This window comes from Leucoraja erinacea, chromosome 14 (assembly GCF_028641065.1).
Source record: "Leucoraja erinacea ecotype New England chromosome 14, Leri_hhj_1, whole genome shotgun sequence".
NCBI classification, from domain to species: Eukaryota; Metazoa; Chordata; class Chondrichthyes; order Rajiformes; family Rajidae; genus Leucoraja; species Leucoraja erinaceus.
Window position 1 is genome coordinate 34,046,143 of NC_073390.1, and position 26,926 is coordinate 34,073,068.

The window sequence follows — 26,926 nt, forward strand, 5'->3', positions numbered from 1 at the left end:
TTGTGATACTCAGTTGCAAATCCTACAGCCTGTTTATTAAAACAAAAGCTTAATTGAAAAGAAAGTGCACTTACAGATTTGGAAAACAAAGTTCTTGTAAAGCATTTAATTTAGTTTAGTTTAGAGATACACCGTGGAAACAGGCCCTTTGGCCCACCGAAGTCCGCACCAACCAGCGATCCCCGCACAATAACGCTACCCTGCACACACTAGGGACAATTTACATTTATACCAATTAACCTACAAACCTGTACGCCTTTGGAGAGTGGGAGGAAACCGAAGATCTCGGCGAAAACCCACATGGTTACGGGGAGAATGTACAAACTCTGTACAGACAGGACTCGTAGTCGGAACTGAACCCGGGTCTCTGATGCTGCAAGTGCTGTAAGGCAGCAACTGCTGCACCACCGTGCCGCATACTCACATCCTCAGGTGAATGAGCACAAAATGGAGAATCTGAAAGCAGTTCCAAAAGAAACATGCACAACATCTGAATGTAATGGTTCCTAAACCTACAGAGAGCTGTTTTTTGGGGTTTTTTTTTGCATTCTCTTCTGGTATTCTTACCTGGTGTTACGTGGTAGAAGCTCGGTGAAAGCCGTCACCAGCGGAGCAGTCTGGGGGTCTGTGTAATTTCCCAATGTAATTCTCAGAAGGTGTACGCACCGGGACGAGGATATAAAGTGGTTCCAGAACCCACCTGAATCCACGCAAGGACAGTCACAACACCACCACCCCCCACCCCAACTTCTCAGGTCCACATCTCCAATCATTATCACACGCTACTTGTGAAAGCATCATTTTACTGGTGAACAAAACTGCCAGTGGATTAACTTAAAATATACATAAAGGACTTGTTTCCTCATAACCTAACACTTGTATTCTTGTATTGTATTCTTGCACTTGACCAATCCTATCTGCCTATCATTGCAGGGCTTACAGTCACTCGGTCTGCAAATCCCTCAATATTGAAATCAAATCCCTTCATGTCCTTTCCACTTATTCATTATATTTTCTCCAACCTTACAACCCTTTAATCCAATTTTGCAATCCTTCAAATTTGTCCGTTTGGTCATTATCCTGTCCTTTACCCTGAAAATGCCTACACCTGCCAAGGCCCATCTTTATACACTTCTCTTCCCTGAAAAAAACACCTTAACATTTTCCTTCTTCGTCTCAGCTTTTGTTCCTAAGTTGCTTTTTTTGGCCTTTGACAATTGTATGATTATGAGTGGGGATAGTGCCTTAAGGTGCATGGCTAATTTTACAATGCATGTTTTAGACATGAGTTTAAAGAGTATTTGTTTGCAATCTTACAAAGAATGAAAGGGCTGGGAAGCAAAACTCTGCACACGCCCTTAAGTTCCAGTACACAAGACCCTGACTTACCTAGCTGGCAGGAACACCATAGCTCTCTGCACGTCATAATGTGAACAAGTCTAGTGATTCATCCTTGGGAGTATCACATAATTGTACAAGTTTCTGCACAAAATGCCTGTCAATGTAAAGAATTCTGGGGTTTAAATATAAGGTCGTGACTGATGTTAATTTAAGTAAGTAAATATAAGCTTTTACTTTCTTCTGGCAGGTTTCAGAATCCATAGAAGGCCTTTCTGATCCATGTGAATTTGAAGGGGAAGACGGTTCAGAGGAAGAATCTCCAGCTCCAAGCCAAGTTTCTCTTGGTGCACTGCGTGGATCAAATAAAAGTGTCTTAGAAACACCGACATTGGAACCTGCTGGAACATATTCAGAGATAACAGTGACAGGTCCTGACTTAAAATTAGAAACAACCAGTGTTCATACTGATGATTTGGAAAGGCTAATTGATATATTCACAGAACCACAGCTCAGTACTAGTTCCTCTGATACATTGCAACTGCATGCAACCCAAGTAAGGACTTCTACAACTTCCTTCTGCAGTGATTCTGATCCGCAAAGTCTATCCTCCAATTCACAGGTGAGAAATGAAGCCGCACTAGGTGCAGAATTAGAGCAAAGTGACATTTCAGAAGAGATATCTGTGGCCAAGTTTAGCAGTTGTTCCAGCGTATGCCCTGAGCAATGTATTGCCCATTCAAGAGTTAGTCATCCTGTTGACGCAGACCCTAAACCAAGTGATCAATCCTCAGAAGCTGAGGCAGAGGCAAGGGAATTTTTCCTTCTATCAAAACCACTGGGAACTGAGCTTTCTGATGAATTTCATTTGGAAAAAGGCACTATTTCTTTAGAAACAACAACACAACACAATGTAGTAACTTCTAGATCAGGAACACCATTAAACATTGCTTTTGATGGACACACAAGTAACTGTTGTCCTGAGTTGAAATGGGACTCTAATACGAATTCTCCGCATACTCAAGAACAGATTTTGATTCCCCCAGAAACAAAAGCATTATTAAGTGGGATTTCTTTGGACATTAATATACAGCCAAGTGTGCTTTCATCAGAAGCAACGGAGCCAGCAAGGATTTTCCCAGATAAACAATCTGAACCTGCTGCAATTTGTCTTGGGATACATCAGACTTCCAACGGAATTAAACCAGATCAAAGTAAAAGCCCTCTGGCAGAAGAAGACTGGCCTTCTTTGAATGAGGAACAGGTTTTAAGTGAAATCCCCTCAGAGATAAATCAAGATCCCACTCCTGATGCAAAGAAGATTCCACCAGTATTTGTCACAGAATCCAAGCCAAATCAGGCTCCACTGGGTGTGAATGAATTCAGGAGTGAAATTCCAGTTGAAGTAGAATCAGATATCGTTGGAGCCATCCCAGACTTTGAATCTAACCCAATCTGGCTTTCTGAGCAAACAAATCAAGATTCAAGTGAAATTCTTTTTGACATTGAATCACATGTCCCCACTATTGAGACAAACAAAATTTGTGGTGAAATTATATCAGAATCAATCTGGGCCTTGCTCCACACAGACCAAGATTTAAGTGAATTTTCCCCTGAAGTTGAATCTGATTCCACAAAAAAAATTCCCGAAACAGATTATAGTTTTGCTGGACTTAAATCAGAACCAGTCTCGACTTCTGTGGATTCAGAGCAAGACATAAATGAAACCCCATTTAAAACTGAACCACATTGCACGGTGGTCAGTGCAGAGGCAAATGTAGCTTCTGCTGGGCTCATTTCAGATTCAGAACCAGTCTGGGTTTCCCAGGATACCGACCAAGAACTAAGTGAAACACCTTTTGAAACAGAACGGGACTGCTCTGAGACTTATCCTGGCATACAATCAAAAATAAGTAAAGCCTCAGACCTGGTAAATTTAGAGGAAAATAGTTTGTCTGATTTAGGTGTTAGTTGTCCAAAGATAGAAACAAGCAGGACCGCTCATGAATCTAAATCAGAAGCAGCTTTAGCTCTAATTTGTCCAGAGAGTGAATTAGAACTTTTTGAGGTTTGTGCTGTAATTCAACAAGACATCAATGGAACAAATACCATAGCAAACCTGAAGCCAAGTCCAGAAACCTCTCACCGACTGGGATTTGTTGTTGAAAGCCAATTAGAACAAACTGCGTTTTCTCGGGAGTCAGAAGGATTTACAGATATAAGTGAAACCCCTGAAACTGAGGCAAGCAACAATGAAGTATATGACGACAAAATTTCTGAAAGCGTAAATGTGGGCATAAGTGACATTACTGCTGAAAGAAGTTCAGCTTGTTGTAATTCACTTGGACCGCAGTCTGGAGAAATTACTTGTGCAATTCTTTCAGCTTGGCCAGAAACTGAGCAAATTTCTTTTGAAGAGGGTTTACTCAAAAAGAACACTAGAGTTGAACTGGAATTAGCAAGCTCTCCCATTGAAATTGATTTTGAAAGAACTGGTGTAGATTCCCTCGGGACAGGATCTGGGACTAATGAAGAAACAATAGCTGCACTAAAAACATCAAAAGGTAATTTCACAGAAAAGCATGTTGAAGATTCTGAAGAGGCTGAATTGAAACTTACTCAGATTTTCTCACCAACTCAAACTGAATCACACAGGGCTATTTTGGAGGAAAAGCAAAGGGAAATCAATGACTTACCATTACCTAGAGGGCACCAACATGAGGATTTTGACAGTGATTTTGAGACACATCTGTCAAGTCTGAGGAATACTGAAATACTAGTTTCAGGGGACACCTATTCACACTCTGATCCAGTGGCTGGAGGTATAGAAACGCCTGAAGTTGACCTTCAGAAAGACAGGCAAACAAATCAATTTTCAGCTAATGCAAAGACAGATTCAAAAGAAAGTCCTCTTGACACAAGACCAGAGGGTGAAGCCCCCATTGCTGAGACAGCAACTGAGGTTTACATTGAAAGGACAATAGGAGCAAGTGAAATCTATCCTACAGCGACTGGTGTCAGAAGGGAAAATGGTATCGAACTCACTGGTAAGGAAAGTGCATGTACATTTGAGTTGATCGTGCAGTCTGTTAAACACAGCACTGGAGAAGGACCAGAAAATGATAATTTGTATTCAGCATTTGAAGCAACCACAAGACAAAATGTAAATATAAGCAATATCTCAGCTGAAGAAAACACAGGAGTGGGTGATATTCCTGATCAAACTAGCATAGAACCGAATGAGGCATGTGTTGCTTCAAAGGCTGAACCAATGAACATATTTGTTGACGGATTGTCAATATCAGATATCACTGACTCCTTAGAATTGATTAGTGCAACTGAGGTAATTGAAAAGGAGATAACTGATGCTGAATTAGAGCGAGCAAGTTTTTTTGTTGAGGAAGGATCCTGGATCAATTTGGAAAATGATCCCATCTGCTTTCATGATGTTGAGTCAAAGCCAACTGATCTTCTGTTCGAAGCAAAATTAGAAGACACTGGAATGGTAAGCACTCATCTGCACAGAACATATATAGGCTCATCTGCAGAGGTAGATACTCTGCAGGATAAAGACACTGACATTATGAATTATGACATGATACTAGATGAGCATCCGGCCCATTGCAAACACGGCAGCCAAGAGACAATTAAATTAGATGGTGAACCCGGTGATGTTCCTCCAATTATTTATGATACTGACGGGAACAGTACAACTAGTGAGGAACTAGAGGAAAGGACTTACCCATTTGGCAGTAACAGCAGCTTACAAAAAGCATTGCAGAGACAAACAAACACGAAAGGAGAAGAACGGTTTGGATCATTGTCCTCTTTAAACACCTTCACCACTTCTTTGAAAAACTCTAAATTTTCAGTTTTTACCAAAATGGCATCATTTAAGAAAAACAAATCCTTGTCACAGGAGCATCAAACGGAAAGTAGCTGCAGAGATGGGAACAAGAGGCTACAAACGAGAGATGGGAATGAGAGTAAAACACAAAGCAAGAGCAATGCAATTTCTATTCCAGGGTATAGAGTACATAATCCAAATTATAAAATCCATCTGCCTCACCAGGTAAGGGGTAGCACCAGGCGTGAATATCCAACTTTGGATGGTTCAGACGAAGATGATGATGTTTTTGAAAGTTGCAGTCAATTGAACCAAAGTGTGAATCGAGGGTTTAGCTCTGATGCACGACAGGATGTGGGAGATATGGAAGAGGATCAGAGAGTGGCCGAAAATGGTCATCATTTCCATAGAAGAAGCACAGACTCGATGGAGGGAGAAGACATTAATATAGAGGATCAAAACACCAAGATACAATCTGCGACAGATAACAGTTGCAAAAAGAGCGGAAGTGCCGATAGCCTTAATCTTAGAATGAAGCGGGCTTTTGCCAATAAATCTCTTTCCATTTTCTTTGAATCAAAATCTGGAGACAAAGAAAATGCCAATCAGAATGCAAAATCTCAGAAGAAAATTGATGGTGAAGATGGCAAAGCAAGACACATGTCCTGGAAAAGGTTCATGAGGTTAAGTGAATCGGAGTCGACAAAGGGATCGAACGCATTAAGCAGTTCAAGTACAAGCAGCGGGGAAAGTCAACTCATACGGACCCATTCGCTGGTGCACAGTGAATATGCAAGACGGATCTCAATAGAACAGGTCGACAATGCCTCACTTTTAGCACTCTCGTCATCCTCACCCTCTCGGAGGTCAAGCAAACCTCAGCTTTCTAACTGCTCTCTTGACTCAGATCATGTACCGAAAATGGTAGAGCAAAGAGCAAAAAGAACATCTCCAAATGGATTAAGGCTTACATTGATGTCCAACAGTAGCGTGGAACCTGAGGATGGTTTTAAAACTACGTTGAATCAAACCATCCCGCAAACCTTAATGAATCAATTGAGTCCCACGTGGAATAGGCCTGGTGTGATTTTGGAATGTTTTGATGGTTCTTTCCCTGCAAGGCCGATGAGTCCTAAACCTCAAAGTCCAAGGTCAGGTTTTCGGAGGAGCTTTCGGTCGAGCAACAGAGGCAGCACTTCATCATGGACCTCCCTTGATTCTAGCAGGACAGCCGATGGTGTGTTGGAAAGTCCTGAAAGGCCAACAACATTGAAACCAAGAGGAAGTCTTCTTCTTTCAGTGCAATCTCTCAATTATGAATGTCAGAAAGAGGACAGTGGAATTAGCAGTCAATCACAGACAAGTCTCAATACGACATCATCAGTCATAGACATTGCCAAAGATGAGGTGAGTGGTTGGAAAATTATATCATACAATAGAGATATAAAAACAGCATAATAATTGCACTTCAACAATGTATGTTATTAGTTTCTATGTCATGATGTACTGACAACTCAATGCATAAAATAATGAGATTATAGGAAATGATAAAAAATTTAATGACTAAAGCCATCGTTGTGGGCCTTATATACTTGCAGAACAAATTGAGAGACTACAAATTTAAAATTTGCAAATTAAATAGGATAATTTTTGGTCCGCATTTCAAGAATGTATGTTAAGTATCCAATATGAAACTACCTGATCTTTTAACATGAGAATGTGGAACATCTATGTACTGCAAATAACCAAGCCCCAGATGTTATGACTTTATACATAGGCTGTTCAAAACCCAGGGTGCTGTTAGGATGGGCATCAAATAGAGGCAGTGTCTTTCTAAAAAGATGGGACTTTAATCTGGTAATTTGGCCATAGATACTTCATGTCAGTGAAGCATATCCATAAATCATTATTTTCTGCAGTAGAACCTGATAGCAATCATTTCTAGGTCAAATTTTGACCAGGCACAAGTGCGGTTCACCCTTGAACACCTGGGATAATTTTCAGCCTGGTCATGCATGGAGTCATGGAGCATTACCCTGGGAATTATAGTTTATATTCCTTGCTGAACAGGGACCACTGTGACCATTTAATTCTCTGTTACAGTTTTCTTTACTGTTAGATAATAATCCAGCAAGCAGTTTTTCCTCTGTTACCCTATGATTGCCATCTACGATGTGACTATCTCTTATATTTCTCTCAGGCAACGAGCATCTTGGACAACACTGCCCAAATTAAACAACCAAATTATTGGTAGGATTTAGAAACAGAAACATAGAAAATAGGTGCAGGAGTGGGCCATTCGAGCCAGCACTGCCATTCAATATGATCCAAAATCAGTACCCCGTTCCTGTTTTCTCTCCATTTCCCTTGATTCTATTAGCCCAAAGAGCTATATCTAACTCTCTCTTGAAAGCATCGAGTGAATTGGCCTCCATTGCCTTCTCCGGCAGATAATTCCACAGATTCTAAACTATCTGGGTGAAAATATTTTTCTTCATCTCAGTCCTAAATGGCCTACCCCTTATTCTTAAACTGTGATCCCTGGTTCTGGACCCCCAAAATCGGGAACATTTTTCCTGCATTTATCCTGTCCAATCCCTTAAGAATTTTATATGTTTCTATAAGATTCTCTCTCATCCTTCTAAATTCCAATGAATATAAGCCCAGTCGATCCATTCTTTCATCATATGCCAGTCCCGCATTCCGGGAGTTAACCTGGTGAACCTACACTGCACTCTCTCAAAAGCAAGAATGTCCTTCGTCAAATTAGGAGACCAAAACTGCACACAATACTCCAGGTGTGGTCTCACTTTACTTTCAGTGACTGATGTACAAGGCCACCCAGGTCTCGTTGCACCTCCCCTGTTCTTAATCTGATACCGTTCAGATAATAATCTGCCTTCTTGTTCTTGCCACCGAAGTGGATAACCTCACATTTATCCACATCATACTGCATCTGCCACGCATCTGCCCACTCACCCAACCTATCCAAGTCACCCTGCTGCCTCATAGCATCCTCTTCGCAGCTCACACTGCCACCCAACGTTGTGTAATCCGTAAACGTAGATTATACATTTAATTCCTTCGTCTAATTCGTTAATATATATTTTAAATAACATTTTTCCCTGTAAATGATTAACAATTATCTGTCGTAAATATTAGCATAAAATAAGGATTTATATTTTCTTTCTTTTTGATTATAACTGCTTTTTGAGGAACAATTGACAATACTTTGCAAGGAATGTTTCTTGAGGTCACGAGGCTAGTGACTAAAGCAAAATTCTTAGTAATATTGGTAGTATTCATCAAAAAGAGTGGTGTGGAGCTGATTTGAATGAATGCTGAGGCAGGTAACCAAACTTTCAAAGTGTTTCAAGATCATCAATTCTACAATCATTCATCTTTTCTCCCCAATGTCAATTGGATTAGGACAACAAAACAATTTTTATGTGGCTTAATTTAAAAAGATAAATGTTAGCCAAGCTTAAAACAATGATTGCTGCCTTTTTTAATGTTGCCAATAGCAACGATATACTGCACCAACAATATGGATGATATTTGATTTTGAAATGGTGAATCTACCACCTACTGGCCAAAGGTAGTAAACGCAGTTACATTATTTCTGGATCACCGTGGAGTCAAGTCGTTTACATTTTACATACATAAATTGCACCAAAGCACATCATATAAATTTTATGGAGAGAAGGAATGGGTGACATTTTGGGTCGAGACCCTTCTTCAGACTGAATCTACTTCTCTCCGGAGATGCTGTCTGTGCCGCTGAGTTACTCCAGCATTTTGTGTTTATCTCTGGTTTAAACCAGCATCTGCAGTTCCTTCCTACACATAGAGTCAAACAGTGTGGAAACAGGCCCTTCTGCCCAACTTGCTCACACCGGCCAACAATGTCCCAACTACACTAATTCCACTTACCTGTGCTGGGTCCATATCCATCCAAACCCGTCCCATTCATGTACATGTCCAACTGTTTCTTAAACAATGGGATAGTCCCAACCTCAACCACCTCCTCTGGCAGCTTGTTCCATACACCCACCAGCCTTTGTGTGAAAAAGTTACCCCTTGGATTCCTATTAAATATTTTCCCCCTCATATTGTACCTATGTCCTCTGGTCCTCGATTCCCTTTCTCTGGGCAAGAGACTCTGTGCATCCACCCGATCTATTCCTCTCATGATTTTGTACACCTCTATAAGATCCCCCTCATCCTCCTGTGGTCCATGTAATAGAGACTCAGCCTACTCAACCTCTCCCTATAGCTCACACCCTCTAGTCCTGGTAACATCCTCGTAAATCTTCTCTGAACCCTTTCAAGCTTGATAATATCTTTCCTATAACATGGTACCCAGAACTGAACACCATATTCTAAATGCGGTCTCACCAACGTCTTATACAACTGCAACATGACCACCCAACTTCTATACTCAATACTCTGGCTGATGAAGGTCAAAGTGCCAAATGTATTTTTGACCACCTTATCTACCTGTGATGACCTTCAAGGAACAATGTACCTGCACTCCTAGATCCCTCTGCTCTATAACACTACAACAGAGGTCTACCATTTACTGTGAAGATCCTGCCCTTGTTCGATGTCCCAAAATGCAACATCTCACACCTCTCTGTATTAAATTCCATCAACCATTCCTCTGCCCACCTGGCCAATCGACCCAGATCCTGCTGCAATCTTTCACAACCATCTTCACAATCTGCAAAACCACTAACTTTTGTATCATCAGCAAACTTGCTAATCTTGCCCTCTATGTTCTCATCCAAATCATTGATGTGATGACAAACACTAACGGGCCCAGCACCGAACCCAGAGGAATACCACTAGTCACAGGCCTCCAGTCTAAGAAGCAACCTTCCACCATCACCCTCTGCTTCCTTCCTTGGAGCCAATTTGCTATCCATTCAGCTATCTCTCCTTGGATCCCATGGGATCTAACCTTCCAGAGCAGCCTACCATGAAGAACCTTTTTGAATGTCTTGTTGAAATCCATGTACACAACATCTACAGCTCTGCCTTCATCGACCTTTTTGGTCATGTCTTCAAAAAAATCTATCAGATTTGTGAGACACGACCTCCGACGTACAAAATCATGCTGACTATCCCTAATCAGCCCTTGCTCATCCAAATGCCTGTATAACCAATCCCTCAGAATACTCTCTAGTAACTTTCCAACTACAGATGTTAAGCTCAACGGCCTATAGTTGCCGGCATTTTCCCTGCAGCCCTTATTGAAAAGAGGCACAACATTTGCCAGCCTCCAGTCTTCAGGCACCTCTCCTGTATTTAAGGACAACTCGTAAATTTCAACCAGGGCTCCCGCAATTTCCTCTCTAGTGCCTGCAATTTGCTCGGACATATCTAATTACATATGAATTTTATGGTCATCATGAGCTATGCACAATTGCATCTCCTTTTCTCATCCACTTGTGGAGACTTCCTCGACTAAACCGGTTACAATCACAGTGGCAAGATCTATTCACCTGTAGATATGTTTGCGAGGTAGTTGGGCCAAAGGAGACCAACTTGCATAAGTGCTAATTAAACTTTGATAGCCTGCAAATTACACCTACTTGTTTAGTCATAGTTAAAGTTTCTGAAAAGTTAAGAAACATTTGGGATCTGTGAACATTAATCAAATGACTAAACCACATTTAAAAAATAACAAAACATATTTAATAAAAATTCAAAAAAGAAATAGACACAGTTAAAACTATTTGAATAAACTTGAATAATTAAAATAATAATCTTAAAAAATAGCAAAATACATAAATCCGTTGCAGGCTGTGCAAGTAGATTGTCCATTTTAAGTGAAATGGAATTTCCCCAACTTTGTGCTCCACTGATGCATCCCATGTGGAATGGCAGAGAAAGTATGAGCAATGTTAGGTCATTTGGGGCTTCCACCTTTCATGCTCTCCTTCACATGTGGGAATTCCAAACATTTTGGGAGATACATGAAGTAATGCAGGAGTGTGTAAAACCTTCAGTTTCTCGCTGCATAATCCTCCCAACAATGTAAGGGGTACATAGTTGTCACCTTGGTGTTTGTGTCCAGTAACAAGTGGATACAATTGTTGAGTAAATAAAGTGGGGGATCCTTGCTCATGCCAATCTTAGGCAATGTCAAAAGGGTTTAATTTTTTTCATATACTCTGGGCATAGGTATTTACTATGTATCAGGTTACTTTTCCACCTACCCATTCAGCTCATTCTAATACTGATATATATATATATATATATATAGAGCATATGCAAGGAATCAATTTGGACCATTTTATACCAAATTAGCAATGTCTATTGTCAATAATGGGTTCATTGGCATCAATTTAACACGTTTATGTATGAATTGATTTTGGTGCATTCCTTGACCATCATCAGTTTTATTAAATGTAGTATGAACTTTATGTCATGCCTGAGGCAAAGAAAATGATGTCCTGAAACAACATAACTGACATAATAGTTATGACTGAAATAACATAACACATAATGCACACCCAATAAAATTAATCCAATGTCGCCTGCGCTTAGGTAAGTGGGCAAACTCTCCTCAACAGTTCCCTCATCTCCCAAATATGTCCATTTCAGAGGAACATGTGTTAGATATGTTACACTTGAAGATCTTGAGTCAAATATTACAGTGAAACACACATCAACAACTCATAAAGCCTCATAAAGAGATTACACAACATCTACAAAATTTAGTAAGTGTGTTTACATCTGTGACATTGGGTGGAGTGGAGGGGGGGGGGGGGGGGGGGGGGGGGAGAGTTGAAGACATTCTTAAAATGTTTACGAGCAGATATTTCTATGGAGGATCAAAGGGCTTGTTTCAACCACCTGCCAAATCCATAACAAGAAGAATGTCAATTCTGATATTCCTGAGTGCACAGAAGGTTAGCCTCATATTCTATCATTATGTCACATGTGCTCATGTTCATTCCATGAATGTTTGAATCTGACACGTTTCTCTACCGGCACTGCCACACAGGAAGTAAGTAAGCATCCAACCCAAACCTCGCAGGAGATGAATCCAACTGCTTCCACGGTCCTGAGAAGCCACCAACAGAATCATCCGCGGCAGCGCCCAATCTCAGACGTTGGCCAGTTGGCCTGGTTATTTGGTCGCTCTGAACATGAGGTGAAATATAAACTAGACAGTGAAGATGAAACAGAAGAGTTATGTTTATTGCCTTACAAGCGATGCAGCTCAGATGAACTTTTGCAAGAAGAAGCGAGGAAGAGGCGGAGGAAGTTGATTGCAGACCTAGAGAACAGCAGAGCACAGCATGGCAGGACCACCGTTGAGGTTTGCAATGAAGTAAGATAAAGCATCATGTCCTCTGATGGGTTGTGAGCCTCCGCCACTTTTACACCTCACCTTCCTCTCATAGCTATGTGTCTCTGGATGCCTCACTTCACCAACTGTCCTCTCAATCATTTGTCTTCTGCGATAGTTTGACATAGTTGGCTCTGGGCTTCAGTCTGGCTGTCTCATCTTGGGGTATCACTATCTTTTCAGAATTATTAGCAGTTACTTTGGATTTGAAGCATGCATTGGAGTATTGGTTTTAAGCAATAAGGTAACAGGAAGAGAATGTGTAAATGATACATGGTTTCTGAAATTATTCTTTGTTAATCAAATAACTTGTTATCTTGGGAAGTTTCAATGAATGTCCTAGTTTCTTATTCTCTTTGCTGTCCTTCCATCATCAATTATTGTGTTAATATAACGTCATAACAAACTAGAAGTAAATATCTTCATATCTAACTGATATTTTGGGATCATGAGCTTGCATGTGGCTGTGCATCATAATGGTCTAAGTTATATTGATTGGCGATTTCCTCTGTTATTCTAAGTGAAATTGGCAAAATGTTCCTGTTTAAAGTCTGACTTGGGATAGCAAATGGGAGAAGTTTCCACAGAATTATTTACATTGCCACAATGCGTAACAGCCAGAGATACACTTACCACGTAACTCCAACAGTGCACCATTTAATTTATTGTTGTAGCAGGATCCCTTACTCTCTCCTCACCCCATAGAGCATTGGCAATAACCAAGTAACAACATCAGTTTTGAACTCATCTTTCATCAACGATTCACCTAAGCAAATTCATCTTGTTCCTTCTGTGTGCGCAGGTTGCTGAGAAAACAGACACACAATTTTCTATAACTGTTGATGTTTTTCGTCTGTGGGATTTGTTTCATCTCTTGGCTTTCTCTCCATGACTGCTTTCCTTTGTTTTGGGTATATATTACTGAAATGCTTCCAGTCCTACTATGTAGCTCATACCAGGACATGAGTGCATAATCATCTCATCTACCTGTAGGTGTTGCCTGTAGTCCACTCTTCATCTTTGAGGATAGCTAAATAATCATTTTATAAATATCAAATAATTTAATATGGGTTTGCTCGAACTGTGTTAATTATACATTTTATTTTATTATATTTAAAAGACAAAATTATCTTTGGTACAATATTGTGCACTTTATTTAGATAAATGGGTTTAATCTTTATATTATTTTTGCATCTTTTGGGTGAATGGACTGATTGATTGGTATCCATCAATCTAATGAGCAGTCATCGACATGATCAGTATAGAGAAAAACTGAACTGGTTAGTTATTTAGACTATATTGAATTATTTATCTTCTCCACAGGTTGGAATAAGATTTCCATATCTGCCACCTCTCTCTGCTACCTTCAAAGACATTCCCTTCAGATTTCTTTCCTTATCCCAGAGCACACCAACAGGACTGGACTGTATAGGTCGTAAACGATGGATGGCAACTTCTGGTAAGTAATCCAAGATTATTTAACAAGGACTTTTCTTTGAAAAAGCAAATGGTACTTCGTTTGGTATTAGGAGGAGGAAAAATCCTCACGTCTTTGCAGGCCAGCCCCGGTAAACTCTGTTTCAAAATGTTCACAATTCTGACTCATTAGTATAGCACCACAGTAAATTACTTGTCCTGATTTATCCAGTTCACAATGTTTGACCTGTAGCTTAAGGGCCTGTCCCACGAGCAGGCGACTGCATGCGGCAAGCGCAACCTAACATGGTCACTTGAGCCATACGGCCTTGCGAGCAGGCCCCACCAATCGCCGGAGCCGTGTGGAGTTGTGCGGAGCTGGGCTCCGAAAAACTGACTGTCCAAAAACTCCGCGCGGCAACGGCCTGCAGCCACATTTTGGTCGTACGCACCGCCTCGACGGGCGTGCGCAGCATCTCGACGCCGTACGCAGCGTCTTGACGCCGTACGTCACGCGCGAACTTCACGTCAACTCGTACGGGATCACTCTACCTCCGTGCGGCCCCCGCTTCTGGTTTGGTCACGCTCGCTGCATGCTGTCGCATGCTGGTGGGACCGGCCCTGTACGGGATCACTCGACCTCCGCGCGGCCCCCGCTTCTGGTTTGGTCGCATTTGCCTCATGCAGTCACATGCTCGTGGGACAGGCCCTTTAGTCTTTCCCTCAGCAAAGGCTACTGAATGCACACTCACCCCAGGCTGTGGTCCTTATGAACATTGAACTGTCTATAACGTTCTGGAGCGAAACAATGACTCCATGCCAGGTGTACTATGTAAAGTTCTTATTAATTTTGTTTGACATTATATGCAATATTTTTTCATTTAAACTAATAGTTAATCAGTGAATTATCATCTGAAGTACCTAGATTTGATACAGCACGAGCAACTGAAGACTGAATGTTTATCTATAGCTTATATATTAAGAGCAATTTAGGCTGTGGTGACTGGTAACAATTGGCTTCAGAACGCATGTTGAGATTGAGAGAAAAAGGATCAAGTAGGTTCTTCACTCCTGCTTTCCATCCATTATTCGTTGGGAAATGACCATTAGGCGTACCAATTGAGACCAGAATTGGAAAACTGGAATGCCCATTTCCATTAAATCAACCACTATTATTGCGCTTGGGAGGAACAGCACCTCATATTTCGCTAGGGTAGCTTACACCCCAATGGTATGAACATTGACTTCAAATAGCCCTTGCTTTCCCTCTCTCTCCATCCTCTCCCCTTCCCAGTTCTCCCACCAGTCTTACTATCTCCGGCTACATTCTATCTCTGCCCCGCCCACTCCCATGACATCATTCTGAGGAAGGGTCTCGACCCGATAAGTCATCCATTCCTTCTCTCCTGAGATGCTGCCTGTCCCGCTGAGTTACTCCAGCATTTTGTGACTACTCAATGTAAACTAATTTTAGGTCCTTGTTCTACTCTCCCAATGTAGAGGTTACTGCTACTTCTTTACTTAGAAGATGCTTGTTTTTATCAAGGGTGAAGTGGTCCACACAAGAGGTAGTTGGGCAACATTATTTCCATTCTCCCAATGTTGTGTACATAGCGCAGCCAGCATATTTGGGGGTTAGTCTTATTTGTGGGATGCCCTGGGATGGGCTCCAATCAATGGCTACAGGTACTGATGTGCTTGGCCTGGTAATTCACCAAGCTAATGTGTCCAAAGAATTGTTAGGTAGCAAAAATGAAAGAGAATTAATAACCAACAAGCCAGGATTATTGTCCTGAAGAGAAGAGTACTTTGCTAATTATTTGAATTTAAGAAAGTCTGTTGGCATTGGAAATTAATGTGTTGGTAACTATACTGTTATTGTGGAACCATTATTTAAGATGAATACAACTCCTGGGAGATAAATAACAATGTAATTTTGATATTTTTGAGTATGGCAGCTAAGAAAAATAAAGTACAGTAAATAAGATGACAATACAGGTTGCTTTAGAACCATTGATTAATATATTTCTTTAAAACAAATTACTGTACATTTTGCTAATTCGGAGACCACTATTGAAAACAATCTATACATGTTAAAAGCTTGACTGTTTTTTTTCTTCTGCCTTGTTTGATGATTCAAAGCTATATAACACAAAACAATCTTTATAGCATTCAGATTTTGAATAACATTGCATGCTCAGGATATCATGTGGAAATGATTTCTGCAACTCATTTATTTCATAAAGTATCTGGGAAACAATGTCAAAAGTTATCCCAAAGGTAGGGTTGCCATGAAGTGTAGAGATTTGAGTTCTCATGAAATTGGGGGAAATATGAGCCGAATACCTGGGTACTACGGACTGACGCTAAACTGCATTTCGTTGTACCCATACTTGTATTTGTGCAATGACATTAAAGTTGAATTGAATTGAATTGATCTTGTTCTAATGAGATGACTGATATCTACACGAGCTTTGATGTCTATTCAGGTGACATCAGGTGGGTGTTTGTTGGCGTGTTTGTCGCATTTTAATATGGCATCTGGCGTGAATCGAGTAAACATGTTGTGGCATTAAGCTGCACACAATACTGATTTGACACTGCAGTGCCATTTCGTGAATTGACATTTCAGCTAGCACTCCCTTTTAATCTTGCATAGCCGAAGGTGCAAGCCAGAGCAGCAATGATCTCTCACCAGTGCTACATAAAGAAAACCTCAACTACCTCCTCCAACAGCGCATTCTCTATACCCATCACCATCTTGCTTGAAAAGATTCCTATTAAATCTTTCCCCTCTCACCATAAACCTACTGTATTATATCCCCTTCTTAATTTTACCCCACTGCATAAAATACTCTGTGCATTTACTCTATCCATTCTCTGATGATTTGAATTACCTTTATCACCTTTACCATCTCTCAGTGTCCTGCGCTCCAAAGTCCTAGCTTGCCCAACAACTCCCTACAACTCAAGCCCTCAAGTTCTGGCAACATCCACGTAAATCTGAACACAATACTCCAAATGCGCCCTCACCTGCTGTGTACAACTGTAACATACACATCCTAACTTCTTCATTCAATACCCTGACTGATGAAGGCCAATGTACTGAAAGCCTTTTTCACCACCCTATCTACCAGGAAATTTTGCACCTGCACTCCTAGATCTCTCTTGCTCTACAACACGCCCCGGAGCCTTGCATTCAATGTGAAGGTCCTACTGTGGTTTCACTTCCAAAAACGCAACACCTCCAACTTATCTGCATTAAACTCCATTAGTTATATCCACAGCCCACCTGCCCATCTGATCTAGGTCCTGCTATAATTTTTTGATAACTATCTTCACTAAGATACCACCCAGTTTACTGTCATCTGCTAAATTATTAATTTGACCCATGCTTTTGCTTATATTAAAATGTTTAAGCTTTACAACCAAAACTCTTTCAAATGACACCATTGCATTGTACACATGTATAATTGTTATCACATACAGATGTAACTTTCTTATATACATTTTTTTTTATCAGCTTTAACAAAATAGAGGAACAGTAGCACAATGGGACAGGTGACTCCAAATTAACTCACAATAACCACGTTTTCTTAGGTCATCCCACAGGATAGAGGATGACTAGCTTCTATGGATTCTGAAGTCATGTTGTGAACAATAGACACTTCTAGAGATGTGGCTAGTGAAGTGGTTAACTTATCTTGCCACTTATGCAGGGACTCTGTGTGCTACCAATACATGGACTCTAGATTCTCAATGCCATCCCAAATGCTCCTTTTCCAAACTGAGTAGTGAGGTGAAACAAGACCCCAACAATTAAAGGAGAATGACAGACACAGAATTCTGGAGCAACTCATTTCGAGACCCTTCCTCAGACTGCGTGTCAGGGGAGTGGGAGGAGATAAAGGAAGGATAAGGTGTGAAAATTAGACATCAAAAGAGATGGAGTTCAAGGAAAATGAAGATCAAGGCGAATGATTTGAGCACATCTTTGGATCTTTTCCTTTGAAATCCTTTTCCCATGGCAGCTCAGGAGAGTTTTGGGAGTCTAAAGAAATAAGCTCAGTATCCAATATTGTAAGGGAGCAATTGTGCGTCTAGTTTATTGAAACATTTCACTGGCAGTGAAATTCTTATGAACCTATAGGTGGCGTAGAATAGCCAAAGATGGTCAGTAGGAAAATAGATTCTAACTTCATTGCTTTGTTCTCATCCTCAAGTCAAGTAGAATTTACTGCCATATGCTCAAGTACGGTGAGGTACAGGTGTAAGGAAAATCTTCCTTGCAGCAGCATCACAGATTGATAGACTTGAATTGAAACACAAAAGCATGAAAGAGACATAAATGTACATTAATTATACGTAAAAATTAAAAGTGCTGCAAGGCAGAACAAAGAAAAAAAGTCTGAAAAAACTATAAGACATTGATGTAAAACACAATAGGGAAAAAAAAACAAATCCACGGTGTGGAAGAGGTGGTCTGTTGTATTGCAATGTTGAGATAGCGTTAGAGTTGTGCTGATTGGTTCAAGAACCTGAGAGTTGTAGCAAAGTAGCTGTTCCTGCACATGCGGGTGGCAACTTCAGGCCTCCGTACCTCCTGCCTGACGGCAGCAATGAGAAGAGGGCATAACTGGAATGGGAGGGATCCTTGATGATAGATGCCAGCTTCTTGAGGCAGATTCCCATGTAGATGCCATTGATGGTGGGGAGAGCTTTGTCCATGATGGACAGGGCTGAATCCACCACTCTCTGCTGCCTCTTGTGCCATTCCAGACCATAATGTAATCAGTCGCTTTCTTCAGTGCATTCATGACATCTTTGCAAGTAATGTTTCACTTGTTGGAATGGAGTCACAATGAAATGTAGTTACGTGTGGCGCAAATTTATATGCAGCAAGGTTGTGGTGTTGACTGAGGTATGAATGTTAGTCGCAACGTAGGGATGTGTCGTGGGATTTTCTACCTCTGCCTGTACTTGATTTCGGGTTTCACCAGATAGGCTGTGCATCTGGCACTGCAGTACTCCCCCAGTATCACCCTGGGAACCCCAGTCTAAACTTTCCTAACAACCTTGCCATCTGTTTATTTGATAACAAATTAAATTAACTCAAGTATCACATTTATCTTTCTTTTCAATCAATAAAATTCCTATATAAGAACACAAAGAAGCTGTCAGAAAAGAACCACTGGCGTAAACTCAGATTTATTATAAGGTTTACAACAGTTTGAGAATGTTATTGATCGTTGCATCTTCCTCTTCAAATTTATTTCAATTCTAATTTCAAGCTTCATAAAATTGGTTATCCAATTTATTTGATGTAGGAGAACTATTTTCAGGAGCTGTTAAAGGGCTCGGGTCTTCCTCCAGATTCAGCACAACCCCTTCTCTATGCAACAAAGGTCCATCATATTTTCCACGAAGACTCAGAGATTTATCGGAGGTACCAACCTCCTGAAAGGTTGTCATAAGATTTTTTGATCTTCCTTTAAATAAATTGTTTCACAGTGGCAGCAGCTGTGAGAGCTGCTGCCTCACAGCACTGGAGAACTGGGTTTGATCCTGACCTCGGGTGTCATCTGTATGGAGTTTGCACGTTCTCCCTGTGACCATGTGTGTTTCCTCCGGGTGCTCCAATTTTCTCCCACATCCCAAAGATGTACGGTGTTTGTAGGTGAATTGGCCTTTGTAAATTGCCCCGAGTGTGTAGTGAGTGGATGAGAACGTGGGATAACATAGAACCAGCGTGAACAGGTGATTGATGGCCAGCGTGGACTCGGTGGGCAGACCATCACACCTATTTATACTATTCCCATTTCATTCTCTCCACATCCTCATCAATTCACCCCAGATCTTTGCAATATATGCACACACTAGGTGCAATTTACAATGGTAAATGAACCCACCAGCTCCTTGGTTTTTCGGATGCAGGAGGACACGGTAGTAACTGCAGGAACCCATGTTGTCATGAGAAAATGAAATCTCCACACAGACTCCACACCTCCACAGAGTCAGGCCTGATGCCTCAGGTCTGACTGCTGCTGCTGCTCTCCTCTGAACAGTCATTCACATCAACAATATCCAAAAGGAGATACATTTTTAAGGGAATTTGCCACAGCAGATTCCTGCACTCTTTGACAACTCCTGGTGGTCACCCATCTCCTGGGTGTGAATACTTATATTTCTTATCTATGACACTCTCAGTCTCTGGACAATTCTGAGGTCATCCAGTTACAGTTCCCCCAAGCGGTTGGTCATGAGCTGCAGCTGGATGCACTCCACACGTGCAGTCCACAGGATCCCACATCCTGCATGAGTAGCAAACCAATGCCCTAACTGCTATCAACATCAACAATATCCCAACAATACCCTAACTGCTATTCCTACTGCACTAAGACCTAGGAAGACTTACAACCAAAAACAGACCTTATCTTGTCTTGTCTTCACCATCCTGGCTGAAGTCTCTTGAGCCATAGCTTCAGCACTTACGCTCAAATAAAGGACCATCTCAGCACAGCTTCCCCCGATGCAGGTGCTCCCAATGAGCCACTCCACTCGTGTCTTCCTTCATATTGCACTCCATTTGACAGATCTTTGCCCAAATCACATAATCTGTTCTTTGTGGGATATTTTGTCCTATTCACTTTATTTTCATCTCTAGCTATGTGTCATCAGCATTTGGAAACTCTTAAGTGATAATTGGACAGATATTTCACGGAACACTCCTTATTCTTAGGATTGTCAGAGCAACTATCTGGTCCAACCTGGTCCTATGCTGCCCTATGTCTGTAAGATTAAACGAGTTTTGTTCCACGAGAGAAGACTTGCATACTTTCCTAATCCCTTCCTATTCTTCTGCTAAAACGATAGTGTACTGTATAGCCATTACTAACAGCTGCCATTTTCTGGTTTGCTGCAGTCATTCTCTGGTGTAAAGTGCTGCTGGTCCACTTCTTCACCCTCTTGGCCCTGGAATTAACCAAGGGAATCCTTTTTGGATTGCCACCAATGCCAAAATATTTGTTTTTAAAGAATTAGAACTATGCCTGAGTAATCCAGATGTGGCCTCATCAATACCTTGAACACTTGTAATAATGCTTTCTTCCTTCCAGTCTCTAACCTTCTTGTAATAAAGGCTATTACGCTATTTACTTTTTTTTTTAAAAGACACCTGGTACACAGAGAGTGGTGAATCTCTGGAATTCTCTGCCACAGAAGGTAGTTGAGGCCAGTTCATTGGCTATATTTAAGAGGGAGTTAGATGTGGCCCTTGTGGCTAAAGGGATCAGGGGGTATGGAGAAAAGACAGGTACAGGATACTGAGTTGGATGATCAGCCATGATCATATTGAATGGCGGTGCAGGCTCGAAGGGCCGAATGGCCTACTCCTGCACCTATTTTCTATGTTTCTATGTTTCTATGGGTAAGTCAGCAGGTCAGATAGCATCTCTGGAGAACATCTCTGGAGAACATGGATAGGTGACATCTCAGGTGGGGACACTTCTTTAGACATTCCCAACTCACCTGTTATTTTTTTTTTGTGAACTGTGCATTTGAACACCTACCATGAGAGCCCTCCATTATGTTTGGGACAAAGACCCATTTATTTATTTGCCTCTGTACTCCACAATTTGAGATTTGTATTAGAACAAATTACAGGCCTGGCAGAGTGATGTTCTGCCGGGCCTGTATTGCAGCTATCTTTAGCTTATGCTTGTTTTGGGGGCTAATCCCCTTCAGTTTTTTCTTCAGCATATAAAAGGCATGCTCATTTGGGTTCAGTTCAGGTGATGGACTTGGCCACTCAAGAAATTACAATTTTTTAGCTTTGAAAAACTCCTTTGGTGCTTTAGCAGTATGTTTGGGATCATTGTCTTGCAGTGGAATGAACTGCGGGCAATGAGTTTCGATACACTTCAGAATTCATTATGCTACTACCATCAGCAGTTGTATCATCAATGAAGATAAATGAGCCAGTACATTCAGCAACCATACATGCCCAGGCTATAACACCCCCACCACCGTGTTTCACAGATGAGATGCTATGCTTTGGATCTTGGGCAGTTCCTTCACTCCTCCATACACTGCTCTTGCTATCACTCTGATATGTTAATCTTTGTCTCATCTGTCCACAAGACCTTTTTCCAGAGCTGTGGTTGCTCTTTTCAGTACTTCTTGGCAATCTGTAATCTGGTCATCCTATTTTTGTGGCTAACCAGTGGTTTGCATCTTGCAGTATTTCTGTTCATGAAGTCTTCTGTGGACAGTGGTCATTGACAAATCCGCACCTCTCCTGAAGAGTGTTTCTGATCTGTCGGACAAGTGTTTGGGGATTTGTCTTTATTATAGATAAAATTCTTATGTCATCAGCTGTGGAGGTCTTCCTTGGCCTGCCAGTCCCTTTGTGATAAGTTCACCAGTGCTCTCTTTCTTCTTACTGATGTTCCAAACAGTTGATTTTGGTAAGCCTAAGGTTTGGCTGATGTCTCGAACAGTTTTATTCTTGTTTCTCAGTCTCATAATGGCTTGTTTGACTTTCATTGGCACAACTTTGGTCCTCATGTCAATAAATAGCAATAAAAGTTTCCAAAGGTGATGGAAAGACTGGAGGAAAGACTGGGTGCAGAGAGCTCTCTTATACCAGCATTAAGAAGGTATATAAACACGCCTGAGCAATTACAAACGCCTGTGAAGCCATGTGTCCCAAACATTATGGTGCCCGAAATGGGGGGGACAATGTATAAACACAGCTGTAATTTCTACATGGTTAAACCAAAATGTATAAAAATACACTTTGATAAAATCTGACAATGTGCACTTTAACCACGTGATTTTTTTCTATTACAAATCTCAAATTGGAGTACAGAGGCAAATAAATAAATGATGGATCTCTGTCCCAAACATTATGGAGAGTACAGTACACCCCACAGTACTTTGCTACTTTTATATTCCTCTTACAAAAGTGCATGACCCAAAAGTACATGAAACCATTTTTGAAGTTTTTTCCCCACACTCAATCTATCTCTGTCCTGTGGTGGAGTTAACTATTTATACTGTTCCATCAGGGACTGGATTGTTTTTAATGTTATTATGTGTGAAATGTTTTAAATTTCATGTGCGATGCTCCGCTATTCCCTGGGAAACGTCTTTTCATTTTGCACCGTACAACTGTTGCTTGCAAAATGACAATAAAGGTTGATTGATTGATATCCTTGTTGCAATAAGTTCTCCCACCTGTTTTGTGTCGTGAGCAAAATTCAATACATTACAATCAGCCCCCTCCGCCAAGTCATTAATATAAATTGATGACAACTGAGGGACAAGAATTGATCTGTCATATTCATCCAGCTTCAAAAAGACTCACTTATGCTGATCTTATTTATTTTTCTATGTAATACCCAGTCACCTTGTTAATTTATCCAAATTCATCACATCTACAGGTACTCTTCTGCTGAATCTGCAGATGTATATTTGTATTTTCAGAAGACATTTGACAGTGCCACATAAAAGGCTGGTGCATAAGTAAGAGAAAATAGATTTAATCTTCCTTAATTCCTTAAATTATCTATGAGTGCAGCTGCAGTGCCAAATCAAGACCCCTCCCCCTTCCCTCAGCAGAATATTTCAAAATTGGCTCCAAACAAGTGTCTCAACATAGACACAAAGTGCTGGAGTAACTCAACGGGTCAGGTAGTATCTCTGGAAAAGGAGACGTGACATTTCAGGTCGGGACTTCAGACAGTCACCTATCCTTTTGCTCCAGAGATGCTGCCAGATCCACTGAGTTACTCTTGCGCTTTGTGTCTATCATTAGTTTAAACCAGCATCTGCAGTTCTTTGTTTCTACATTTGGCTTACTCGACTGCGAAAGGTATGCCTACTTTGAAGAAGTTCTCTTCCTCTAGTCTGAAGAGGGGTCCCGACCTGAAATGTTGGCTATCCTCTTCCACCAGAGATGCTGCCTGACCCGCTGAGTTACTCCAGCACTCTGTGTCTATTTTTGGTATAAAACAGCATTTGCAGCTCTTTGTTTCTACAAGTATTCAAACAGGTTTGTGGCCTTCACGTGAAAGGATGTGTATAATCATGAGCTGCCCTCTAATGGGAACCATTCCTGATGTATCGCAGCTATTGTCACATGGTTATCACCCAAGCACACCACCCAAGACATTTAAATGCCAGTTGCACATTGTGGCTGTCATGGACAAAGATCTTATAGCGGAGCATAAGATCTTTGGTCATGGATGTGAGGGAGGCTGGAGGGGAAATGGAGAGAGCCTCAGTGCTTTGTGAAAGGAGCCAGACACATGTTCACAAACATACACCCTCCTGTACCGCCCATCGTAGATGGTTGTCCAGAACCACTGCATAGATTTAGCCTATAAATGATAATAGGAAGTGTCTTTGCATCCATCGCTTCTATCGACACAGAAACTGCCAACAACATGAGTGAAGTCAGCTGGACTGAAAGAGACGCCGTGTGGGAAATGGCATTTCATCTGGATTAGAAAATAATCCTCCTCCTTCTTCTGAGAATTCTGAGCACTGATGCATTAATTATGTGAATTCCTCAGTGTTACATTCTCCTGAAGCCTCCCTGTGGTATTTTGAGCACAGCCTGAGCACGCAGGAGAAAGCAGGGGGAGGAGTGTCACAGTTGAGTTTGGTGCTCTCTTGTGAAGTGGCCCATTTTGAACCAGGTGTTTATTACTCATGCCGAACCACAGTTGTTTTCTAGATCTGGGAACTCTCACGTAGTTTGGTGAACACCTGACACTGGGGAAAAGAGTGAAGTTAGGGTGATGCAATGGCCCATTCCATGCACTGGGCTGCATTGACTCTTGTTCACATAGCATTGAAGAATCCAGCAATATGTGGTCCAATGTCCAGGCAATATTGGGTGATATTGAAACAATTCAGTAGTTTTTCAATATCACCGAATAGTAAACTCCATTGCAAGGCAATCCAGGAGTGTAATAACAGTGGACCCTTACAATATGAATTGAATGGCTTACCTTATGTAACAGATATTTTATAACTTTAATAAATACCAGAATAAATCACTTAATAAGAAGCAGGAAAGTAAAAATCATGAAGTTGATTTATTTTACACTCAGCAAATGAACACGAAGTGAGGGACGTAATCAGCTCTCACCTTTACTTGATCTACTCCAGAAAATTAATCCAGATAACACATAACACACAACAAAGGAAAGCATGGCAATACAAAAATAAAACACTGCAGATGTTAGAAATCAAACATAAAAACATAAAAAGATGGAAATGCTCAGGAAAGCAGGCAGCACCAATATATGGAGAGGAAAAGGAAATTATTGTTGCAGCTCAGTGACATTGCATCAAAACTCAGTATCCCATTCTATTCATACTCACATCGACTTTAATTTCACGATCAGCTTATGGATAATAACTAGCTTTGACTTTGAGATTAGTCCCTTTGCATTAATTAAGTCAGAGTAGGCCTCCAGACAGAGGTGTCAAGATTCAAGAGTGTTTTATTGTCATATGTCCCAGAAATTCTTACTTGCTGCAGCACAATAAAATATGTAAACAATGAGAGAGAAAAAAAAGTCCATATATACATACCCCCAAACACACACACACACACACACACACATTGTACGTACACACTGTAGCAGCAGATTTTCATATCATTCAAGAGATTACTCCCTCTAGCCTCTAAGTAAACTACATGGTTAAGGAGAATGTCGTAATACGCATGTGAGCTCTTCATGAGATCTTCAGAGCTTTTTTACAGATAAATCTTCATAACACAGTCTTTTGAGTCATAGTTTCTTTATTGATGAAGAAAAACAATAAGATACATCCGACCTTCTTCTCCGACTCGTACACTTTAATCTTTGTCAAACTCCAGCATATCGCTTTAAACGTTAGAAAACTTCTCATGTCTCGGTTAAACATCACATAGGGTTCATTGGGCCTCAGCACCCCCTTGTGTAACTGGCTAATAGACTTCCTCACTGACAGACCCCAGTCAGTGCGGGTTGGAACCAACACCTCCAACATCATCTCTCTGGGCTGTGTCGTGAGTCCACTGCTGTTTATTCTGATGACCCACGACTGTTGTGCCAGGTTTAGTACAAACCACATCATGAAGTATGCAGATGACACAACAGTGGTGGGCCTTATCCGGGAAGACAACAAACTGGCTTACAGGGAGGAGGTGAAACAACTGGTGGACTGGTGCAACACGAACAATCTGATCCTGACATATTGACAAAACAATGGAGGTCATCGTTGACTTCAGGAGAAACCGGCACAGTCACACACCACAACACATTAATGACATAGATGTGGAGTTGGTCAGTAGCACTAAGTTCCTGGTGGTGCAGATCACGAACAATCTGACCTGGTCACAAAACATCGCATCACTAGTTAAGAGAGCGCAGCAGCGTTTGCATTTTCTGTGCCGGATGAGAAGAGCTCACCTCCCCCATCCCGTCCTCACCACTTTCTACAGGGGCACCATAGAGAGCATTTTGACCAGCTGCATCTCTGTCTGGTTTGGGGACTGCAAAGCCTCTGACTGGAAGTCCGTGCAGAGAGTGGTGAGGATGGCTGAAAAAAATCATCTTCCTTCAATCCGGGACATTGCGTGCAAACGTTGCTTGTCCAAGGCCAACACCGTTATAAAAGAACCCACACATCTCCATCATGGACTGTTCACTCTGCTGCCCTCGGGCAAAAGGTATCGCAGTATAAGGAGCAGAACGGCCAGGTTTTGCAACAGCTTCTTCCCCTGAGCCATCAGACTCGAATTCCATATAATGTGCCGCCACCATTATCTATTTTATCTATTTTATCTTTTTATCTATTTTATCTTTTTATCCATTTTATCCTTTTGTTGTTTTATGTTGCACGGTGAGCCAGCTGCAATGAAATTTTGTTCAGACTTGCATTTGTTGGTGTATTTTTGAATG

The 26,926-nt window shown here is 41.1% G+C and overlaps 1 protein-coding gene across 4 annotated transcripts in view; it reads left to right on the forward strand.

Annotated features, from left to right (window-relative positions):
* The window catches only part of arhgef4 (Rho guanine nucleotide exchange factor (GEF) 4), a 332,949-nt gene that overhangs the window by 203,592 nt on the left and 102,431 nt on the right, over positions 1 to 26,926 (forward strand). For 3 of the 4 annotated variants that reach the window (XM_055646144.1, XM_055646142.1, XM_055646143.1), the window contains exons 3-5: positions 1,589 to 6,592; positions 12,201 to 12,530; positions 13,872 to 14,007. In XM_055646144.1, the coding sequence (XP_055502119.1) occupies positions 1,589 to 6,592; positions 12,201 to 12,530; positions 13,872 to 14,007 (5,470 nt within the window). The remainder of the gene's footprint in view (positions 1 to 1,588; positions 6,593 to 12,200; positions 12,531 to 13,871; positions 14,008 to 26,926) is intronic. The other variant, XM_055646145.1, reaches the window with a different exon arrangement.